Raw genomic sequence first — 9,923 nt, 5'->3', positions numbered from 1 at the left:
GTGATCACGGATTTTGAGCTGAGATCACCCTGGATTTATGGTGGGCCTTTGTTTGTGCTTAGTTATATCTGACTCTGTAACTCCGAAGACTGTAGCCTCAGGCTCCTCGGTCCATAGAATTTTCCAGGCAAGAATAGTGGAGTAGGTTGCCATTTCCTACTCCATGGACCATGCTTGTTGAACGCCCACCTACAGTAGGCATTGAGCTATGTGATATGTGGATGAATGAATACTTGGGGCCTAGGAGGTGATCAGATGGTTAAACGGTTGCTTCTGCACAGTAAGCTGATGTAATAATGGAGGCCTAGATCAGATACCACAGCAGAAAAGGATGGTAAGTAGTCAGCCCCATCAGGAAATAGTGGTTCAGTGAAGGCTTCAAAGAGATGGGATTATCAGCAGGATTATCAAGACAGAAGTGAAGCTCATGAGTAAACAAGCACCTGGAAAAGCATGCCAGGCAGTTACCAGCAAGGCAGAGAGGTCTGAGAATGTACTGGGGATTCAGAGAACTAGAAGTGTGGGGTAAGGCAGGAAATGGAACTGGTCAGGCAAGAAGACGCCAGAACATGCATATGCTGGCTAAGGAGCTGCATCCTGCCGGGCACAGGAAGGTCTTGAGAACCTGGGCAAGCCGGGGAAATCACAGGCAGACTTTAGAAATATTGTGGGTCCAATTTCAGACCACTATGATCAAGTGAAGACCACAATAAAGCAAGTCACGTGACTTTTTTGGTTTCCTAATGGAGAAGGAAATGGCAACCCACTCCAGTGTTCTTGCCTGGAGAATCCCAGGGACGGGGGAGCCTGGTGGGCTGTCATCTCTGGGGTTGCACAGACACGACTGAAGTGACTTAGCAGCAGCAGCAGCAGTGCATCAAAAACTTATTTCTACAGACTTCCCTGGTGGTCCAGTGGCTGAGACTCCATGCTCCCAATGCAGGGGGGCCGGGTTCGATCCCTGGTCAGGGAACTAGATCCCACATGCCACAACTAAGAGTTTACACGCTGCAACTAAGACCTGACACAGCCAAATAAATCAGTTTGAAAAATATACGTGCGTGTGTACATATATATGCTATAAAGCATTATATAGCATTATGCTATAAAAACAATGTACATAAGTTAATTTAAAAAAATACTTGATTGTTAAAAAATGCTAACCATCATCTGAGCCTTCAGGGAACCACCAATTTTTTTTGCTGGTGGAGGATTTGAAATAATGCAAGAATGACCAAAATGTGACACAGAGACAGGAAGTGAGCAAATGCTGTTGGGAAAACGGTGCTGAGAGACTAGTTCGATGCAAGGTTGCCAAAAACCTTCAATTTGGGGGTGGGGGCGGGGAAGAGTATGCACAAAGTACAGTAAAACAAGGTATGCCCACACCATACCTGCTCGGATTTGTGTTTTAGATGGACCATTCAGACAGGTGGGAGGCGGGCCTTGAGAAGAAAGTCCGTGCAAGATCCAAGCACAAGATAAGAAAGGCCCAGATGGGGACGTCCCTGGCGGTCCAGCGGTTGAGGATTCACCTTCCGCTGCAGAGGACACAGGTTCGATCCTCAGTCAGGAAGCTGGGATCCCACGTGCCATGCAGCAACAAAGCCCATGCACCTCAATTATTGAGCCTGCGTGACACAACTAGGGAGAAGCCCTCGTGTCACCGTGAAAGCTCCTGCGTACCACGACCCCATTCAGCCAAAAATAAAACATGTTTTTAAAAAAGAAAGATACCCCAATACAAAATAAAAAGTTTAAAGCTGGAGAAAAAAAAATGTTAAAAGATTAAGAGGAATTGATGTTTGACAAGGTTAAAAAAAAAGAGAGAGAGAGAGAAAGAAAAGCCCACGCAGAGCAGGTGGGACACGCAGGCCTCCTCTGAAATCTTTCCTTTTCTCCAAGAGGCGCTGTTGTTTTTCTCAGCCAAGCTGGGCGGGTTACACCCATTAGTTTTTAGAGGTTTTAGCAAATATCTCAGGAAGAGGGTGAGAGAGTAAACCGATGCACCAACGCACTTCCCAGAAAGCATAATTTCCCTGGACCCTGTCAGTTTATTCTGTTTTTCTTAAACAAACTAAAACAAGCCACCAACTTTGCCAAGAAAGGGACAGCCTCACTAGAGGCCGACCCAACATTAGTTTTATTGTCTACTTGGCCTATTTCCTGGTCATCAAGCACCGCCATCACTTCAAAACCTGATCTTGATGTGGAACTAGGCTGCTGTTCCCACTTTGATCCTTCAGGAGAGCTAGACACTCTGCCATCAGCTCTGACACTTGGGAGGACTTAAAAGTGGCCCCCACGACAATGATCAAGAGTCCAATTCAGAACCTTGAGCCTGGCTATTTTCAGAACGATCCATACCCTCGGATGTCAACCACCTTCCCTCCAGCCCAGTCCCTCATTGGCCACGGATGTAACCACTTCTCTCTCTAGTGGGCAGCGTACTCTGAAGCTGAGACTATGTCACATTCATTTACATCCCGTTCCCCAAAGCACTTTACACAGGGTAATGGGGGAAGATCAGCGAGGCATTGCTGCTTGCTGGCTATGTGACCCTGGACAAGTTACCTAACCTCTCTGAAGCTTTTCTTCCCCTGAGGTTATATGATGAAATGCTGAGGGCCAGCACTTACATTTATTAAGGGCTTGTGGAGAAAAAAGGAGGAGGAAAAGAAGAGGGAAGAGGGGAGAAGAAGGAAAAAGGGAAAAAGAGAAAGGGAAGAACTTTGGGGTCAAACAGTCAGGTCCAAATCTCTGCAAAACTGCTTACTTGGCTATGCAATGTCAGGCAAGTTCCTTAACCTCTCTGACTCACAGTTTTCTCCTCTGTCAACTAGGGATAATACTGTCTACTTTGCCAAAAGGATCTTAGTTAAGATAACAGGTAAGAAGGAGCCTAACACTTAGCTTGCTGCTGCTACTGCTGCTGCTAAGTCACTTCAGTCGTGTCCGACTCTGTGCGACCCCATAGATGGCAGCCCACCAGACTTCCCCGCCCCTGGGATTCTCTAGGCAAGAACACTGGAGTGGGTTGACTCTGGGGTATTTAAGAAGTGGGCCTGAAATCACAGCCACTGATATTTTTGGTCCTGAATGGCACTTAGGGAAAAATCTGGTCTCTATTCTAAGCTTCCTGGATCACCCAGCTCTGCCACTCCAGATGGGTGAACTGGCTAAAGCGGAGAGAGGCCAGTTTAGAGGAGCTAGGCAATGGCACCCCACTCCAGTACTCTTGCTTGGAAAATCCCTGGTAGGCTGCAGTCCATGGGGTCGCTAAGAGTCAGACACGACTGAGCGACTTCACTTTCACTTTTCACTTTCATGCATTGGAGAAGGAAATGGCAACTCACTCTGGTGTTCTTGCCTGGAGAATCCCAGGGATGGCTGAGCCTGGCGGGCTGCCGTCTATGGGGTCGCACAGAGTCGGACAGGACTGAAGCGACTTAGCAGCAGCAGCAACAAGCCTCCCACTGCACTCCCATCCGTGGGAACAATGCTGTCCTTTACCACTTTCAAATGCAGGCTGTTAAGCTCCCTGTCAGCCAACTGCATTCTCTCTGGACAAAGGAGATGAGAGAGCCAGGCTTGCCTTTCCCTGGACCCAAGCAGTAGCCCTCTGTCCTAGCTCAGGAGCATGCCTGGTGGGTAGAACTCCCATCTGCTAAGGAGACCCTAAAGCACCAGTCCCTGACATCTTAGGACCTTCCAGGAGGCAAGTTATTTTAAGCTCTCCTGGACCTGAGGCCTGAGCAAATGAAATAAATAGCTTTGGGACAATAAAGGTTTTTTTAAAACTGCTCATTCTGCCAGAAACACACTTAAAATCTAAAAAATTTAAAGCTCATCACCTCTCTTGGGTTCACTTTGTGCTTCTGGGCTTTGGTTTAGAGGAAGACAAAGTGAAACAAATCCCAAACCCTCTGATCATTAGATTATGACAAATGCTTGCCCTCTTCCACTCCACCCTGTCCTGGGTGGTGCAGGGACTGAATGCCAGCGGGGAGAAGCAGTCAACGCCACTTTCCTGCCAAAGATCAGGCAGACGGAGGCTGATGTTGAAATCTGTTTCTTTTTTTAACAAGGAATGGGACAGGGATGCTAGCCAAGGAGCAGGTTTGCCTGAGGTCTCCACGAAGCATCCACGAACAGAACCAGGGTACCACCGCAGGTGCAAGGGAGGGGTTGGGCTGTGGGAAGCCGGGCAGGCTAGTCTTGGGGAACATCCCTAAATTGGGGGTGCAGGATTAGGACCGCACAGAATTAATCTCCCACTAGCATATGTGTCAGAACTTGGGGGTCAAACGTGGAGTCAGGCATTCGGGTACATGAATCTACCATCAGACCACCTAGCCCACAGCAAAACAAAAGCTGCACTCTCCCCCTCCCCAAGCCCACCCTACCATCTTACTTCTGCTGGGCAGATCATCTGGGCCCAGGCCGTTGGAGGGAGCCAGTGGGGCGCTGCCACCCTCATCCAAGGTCAGGATGAGGGGAACGTCATCATCTAAACTCACAGCCATGCTCTTCACTCCTGCAGGCCTCAGGAGGTGATGTCCAAGGCTTTAAATAGTCTCTGCTTTGAGCTCCCGGTCAAAGCCACTGGCCCCGTGGTGCTTCTCAGAAACTCCTCCATCAGCAGCATCTTCTGGAGTTTGGGGAATTCAAAAAAAAAGAAATAGACAATGATCATAATACAACCATTGATGAAAATGTTCTGGAATCAGACAGTGGTGATGGTTATATAACTTTACAAGTATACTAAAAATGGTACCCTTTAAGATGGTGGGTCTTACAGTAATGTGAATTATATCTTAATTAAAAAAAAAAAAGTATCTCAGGATGTGCCACTGTGCTGTGCTTAGTCACTCAGTCATGTCCAACTCTTTGCGACCCCGTAGACTGTGGTCTGCCAGGCTCCTCTGTTCATGGGGATTCTCTAGGCAAGAATACTGGAGTGGGGTGCCATGCCCTCCTCCAGGGGATTGTCCCAACCCAGGAATTAAACCCAGGTCTCTCTCATTGCAGGTGGGTTCTTTATGGTCTGAGCCAATAATATCACTGAAATATGGGGGGTGGGGCGGGAACTCTACAAGAATAAATACTAAAAAGTTAAACGTAATTATGTCTGAAGATTGAGATTATGGCTAGTATGTTCCATCTCCACCCCTCTTAACCCTTGTTTGTGTGTTTCGTAAAGATTTTAAATACTTTATATATATATATATGACCGTTCATATAATAGTAATTAGTACTCAGTGAGGGTTTACTATGTATTGGGGCTCTTATAGCAAGTTTTAAGTAAAGTTGACTGAAACACAATAATAGTAAGTAGGATTATTGTCCTGCTTTACAGAAGGGGAGACTTAAGGCTCAGAGAGGTTAAGTGACTTGTCCAAGATCCCACAGCAGGAAAGTCAAGCTTTGAACTACACAGTCTGACTCCAGACCTGTGCTCCCAGCCACCATGCTACAATTCTTCCAAGTCCGGCCCTGGTATTTAGGCAGCACTTAGCTCCAATGACCTATAAACAGTGTGCCAGGTCATCTAAACTTACCCATATCATTCTTACAAAGGCACTATTCTCCTAGATTTAGGTATCTGGGGAGGAAAGGGAAAAGACTAGAATATTTTTTTAAGTGAAATGCTTATTTGAAACTTTCAATTCAAAACCGTCAGAACTAGCCTTCTACAGTTCCTATTTATACACATTCCTGTTTCCACTGAGGAGGACCAAAGAAATGCCAGCACTCAGCAGATCTAACAGCAGACCTTTGAACTTGAAAACAGCAGCAGGTTCCTTCCTCAAACTGCAGAGTTCTGGTCTCAATCAAGTTTGCCTCCAAACCAACCCACTGAATGGCAACCCAGCAATTTACCTCCTTCAGAAACCTCCACGACCATTCGAGGCAGGCGCCTGTGCACCAACAGCTTCTTAAAAAGTAGGCAGTTTAAAAGTGAGCACTATTCTTTGCTGCTAAGCCTGTAGCGTTCTACCCAGCCAACTTCCTGTGAGATTTTTTTTTTAAGTTTCCTCCAGATCTGGGGATTCATTTTACTTTTAAATCTCAGTAGTGGGAAAACACGAAAAGGAAATTCCAAATGAGATGCTACCATTTGGCTGTCTTAAAGCATTTTATGCCTTTTTCTTTTTTCTTCTTTTTGGCTTTTCACCACAGATACTTTCAAATATACTCAAATGTAGAGAGAATATGTAAATGAACTTCCTTGTATTGATCATTCAGCTCTGACAATTATTAACATCTTGTCCCGGCCAGTATTTATTTTGAAGGCTGGACAGGTTATTAACTTTTTCAACTCATCAAGAAGAGCTTTCTTAATTGTACCATTGTTATTATAGTAGCTACTGGCTTTTATTTTAACTGTATAATATATGACTGTTTGCTTGTAATGCATGCACTAGTTTTGTGGCTCTCAGAGGGGGTTATCACAACAGAGACATATGTGGTTCAAAATGTGAATAGTGTTGCTGTTAGGACATTTTACTTAGCTGATATCCCCACTTCACAATGAGAAAAGTGAGGTTTAGAGGGGTTAAATTAACCTACCTCTTGTAAGTAGACCGCAGGGAAGTAATAGAGCCCAGATTTCAACCCAGGCAGTCTGACCCTCCCTGCTTAACCATTACCCTTCCTCTCTTCCCAGACCAGTCCCCTTATCTGAATTCAAACCCATAAATTTAGAGAGGGAAAACTGAGGCTCAGCGAAGAGAAGGGACTTGCTTAAGGTCACAGTGCTTCTCCCTCTAGAGAGGACCCAGAATGGAAGGGTCACCCCTAGGGAAAGGTCCCAGGGAAAGCCGGCAGGCCGTCCCGCTGTCCACTCGGGCAGACGGACGGGGCAAGAGTCTCTTGCAGGGTGGGTGGCCTGAGGGCGCCAGGGAGATGAGCCTTTGAGAGAGAAGGGGGAGCGAAGAGGCGTGCGGGATCCTACTCCACGTGTTCGACTTTGAGCCCCCTCTCCCGCCCCGGGCTTCCTCGGGCGGTCCCCACTCTGGGACCCCCTCCCCCCGACAAGGACTGGAGGGAAAGAAGCGCAGCAATGAACTTCTCCGCAACCCCTCTTGGCCCGACCTGCCCGCCTCCCACACCCAAATGCCCAGCCGCAACCTTTCACTCCGAACCCCCTGCCCCTTTACCTCTGCCCTCTCCTCTGACCATCCCTCACACGCCTCGAATTCTTACACGCGCCGCCCCAGCAACCCGGACCGACCGCCGGGGTCCGCACAGCACAGTACAGCCCGCCGGTGCAGCCGCCAAAGCCCCGAGCCCGGAGCTGTTGCAGCTGCAGCAGCCGCCGCAGAAACCGCCACCTCAGCCGCTGCCACCACGGCAGCTGCGCCAGCTCTCCCATCCGCCGCCTACGGTCCCCTCCGCCTGGCCGGCACCGCCCCATTCCCCCCTTCGCCGCGTCCTATTGGCTACCTCGGACGTCATGATGATCTCTGACTGGCCAACCTTTACGTCCTTCCCCAGTTAATGCAAGCCTCCTTACCCGCCTCCTTGGGGGGAGAGAGGCGGGACAAAGAAGCTCCGCCCCTTTCCCGCCCATTCTCCCCGCCTTACTCTTTCAGCTTTATCCTGAGGGACGCCCGGCTCTTCCAATTGGTGGAGAGTTAGACACACCGTGTTTCTGATTGGTCAGTCCTCAGGAGGTGGACCAAACCGAGGGGAATAAAGAATCGAATGGTGAAAAGGAAAGTTAATCAGACACCGAGTCCCGCCTTCTGAGATTGATGGGTAACCTAGCAACGCAGGAACAGCTGTGGTAACCAAGGACAGAAAAACCTAAAGACCACCGAGCAGGTGAGTGATCATGTGGGGAAGGGCTGGAGATGATGGGGAGATGTTGAATGGGATCTAGTTCTCTATCTTTTGACTCTCTGAGGAATCAGCATCCCGTCCCCCGCTCCTCCCACCGCGAGCCCATCCCCATCTCAGGACCCTGATCTCCAGCCCCTGCCTCAGTCTGGACCTCCCTCTCGACCTTCTGCAAAGACGACTGGGCATCCTCTTTGGTGTCTCTGCCTCTACTCTGCCCCTCCTCTTGTCCACTTCATGGTTCCACTTCCTCATCCGTAAAACGTGGATGATACTAGTCAAGTGGAATCACACCAAAGTTAAACTACTTTCAAGTCACACATAGGTGACTTGGGGGTGAGAGAGTAATTTTATAAGTCCCCTACCATTCCATCAACAGCTTATACATCCCAAAGTGAGCGTGCAATGAAAGTGAGTGTTTGAATTATGTACCTTTGTACCAATGTTGGCCTTTTGTGCTATAGTAACTTTAGACCTTAACTTCCATCGCTGTCCTTAAAATATAATTTCATTTACATACTCAAGAGAAAGGGTTTGTTGCAAGGATTAACTAAAACAAAGTAGAATAGTGGTCATCAGGGGCTGGGGGAGTGGGAAGCGGGCAGTTATTACTTAATAGGTACAGAGTTTCAATTTGGGATGATGAAAAAGTTCTGGAAGGCAGATGGTGGTGATGGTTGCATATAGATATGAATGTAACAATTTAATGCCACTGGATTTAAAATGGTAACAGTGGTAAACTTTATGTTGCCTGCATGCTTGCTCAGTTGCTTCAATTGAACTCAGTCTCTTCAGTTATGTCTTGACTCTGCAAACCCTTGGACGGTAGCCCACCAGGCTCCTCTATCCATAAGATTTTCCAGGCAAGAATACCTGAGTGGATTGGCCTTCCCTCCTCTAGGGAATCTTCCCAACCCAGGACTCCAACCTGGTCTTCTGCACTGAAGGTGGATTCTTTACCTCTGAGCTTATGTATATTTTAACACAATAATAATTTTTCAAAGCAACTATAAAGCTAGACAAAACCATCTATTGCTAAATTAGCACTCTGAAAATCAGCCAAAGGCATACAACAACCTGAGAGCTTTTATTCATAAAACCACCAAACTTCAAGTTTGTTCTGCACTTACCTGGGACTTCTCTGATTTCCCCACACTCAGTTCTATCTGGCATAATAGTTCAACCAGGGCGGGTAGCCCCCTGAAAGACAAGAGCTTCACTGTCGCTGTCTGATGGGGCTCACTTGATGTGGAGGACTTTTGGCTAAAGTAGCAATCTTGGTGGGACGAGAACGGGGAATGCCAGCGGGTGTAGCAGTCCAAGGTTGTAGTTCTGTTCGGCGCCAACAGTGGACTGAAAACTTGGAGTTCTGGGGAATGGGGCATCCATGCGGAACCTGATGAGCTCTGTGTCTTACCTTGACTGACTAGAGGTTATGCGCATGTGCAGCAGAGACCTGCTTCAGGCCCAAGCGACTTAGAAATGCTTGGCTGTTGGAGCCTGTGTAGACAGGTGTACTGAATGCACAGGATACTTGCCATCCAAGAATAGGAGCCTTACTGGTTCAAAGTTTGAGCACAGCCCCTGACTGATATTTGGCTGAATATTAAACTATGTGGATACACAGGTGACCCCTAGGAAGCCAAGTTTTAAAATAAAAATATGCAAAAAAAAATTAAGCAGAAGTATCAGTAGCTGCACACCGTGAAGGAGACTGACTTGACAGATTTAGTCCGGGAAGTAAATTACCAAACGCCCAAGCAAAACAAAAACAGCAATCATTGGGGAAAAAAATACTGTGTTGCTACCAAAAAAAAAAAAAATTCTTACAAGATTTCCAGTGTTCAGTAAAAATTGTGGGATGTGTGTAAACATACTCAGGGAAAAAAAGCAGTCAACAGAAACAGTCTCTATGTGTCCCCAGATGTTGGTTTCAGCAGACAAAGACTTCAAACAAGCTATTGTAAATACGATCAAAAAACTAAAGGAAACCATGTTTAAATAATTGAAAGAAGACAAGATAACAATGACTCATCAAATAGAAAATATTTAGTATCCCAGAATGCTGCTGCTACTGC

General features: G+C 47.2%; 2 protein-coding genes across 2 annotated transcripts in view; one reads left to right on the top strand and one right to left on the bottom strand.

Annotated features, from left to right (window-relative positions):
* The window catches only part of TPCN1 (two pore segment channel 1), a 60,976-nt gene extending 53,586 nt beyond the window's left edge, over positions 1-7,390 (bottom strand). The window contains exons 1-2 of the mRNA XM_010828581.1: positions 7,164-7,390; positions 4,415-4,651 (exon numbers count right to left, since the gene is read on the bottom strand). Of these exons, the coding sequence (XP_010826883.1) occupies positions 4,415-4,526 (112 nt within the window). The 5' untranslated portion in view covers positions 4,527-4,651; positions 7,164-7,390. The remainder of the gene's footprint in view (positions 1-4,414; positions 4,652-7,163) is intronic.
* The window catches only part of IQCD (IQ motif containing D), a 27,052-nt gene continuing 22,197 nt past the window's right edge, over positions 5,069-9,923 (top strand). The window contains exons 1-2 of the mRNA XM_010828582.1: positions 5,069-5,946; positions 7,670-7,830. The gene's annotated coding sequence lies outside the window, so the exon portion shown is untranslated. The remainder of the gene's footprint in view (positions 5,947-7,669; positions 7,831-9,923) is intronic.

The sequence above is a fragment of the Bison bison genome, unplaced genomic scaffold (genome assembly GCF_000754665.1).
Source record: "Bison bison bison isolate TAMUID 2011002044 unplaced genomic scaffold, Bison_UMD1.0 scf7180017864495, whole genome shotgun sequence".
NCBI lineage: Eukaryota > Metazoa > Chordata > Mammalia > Artiodactyla > Bovidae > Bison > Bison bison.
This window is presented reverse-complemented; position numbering and strand designations above follow the sequence as displayed.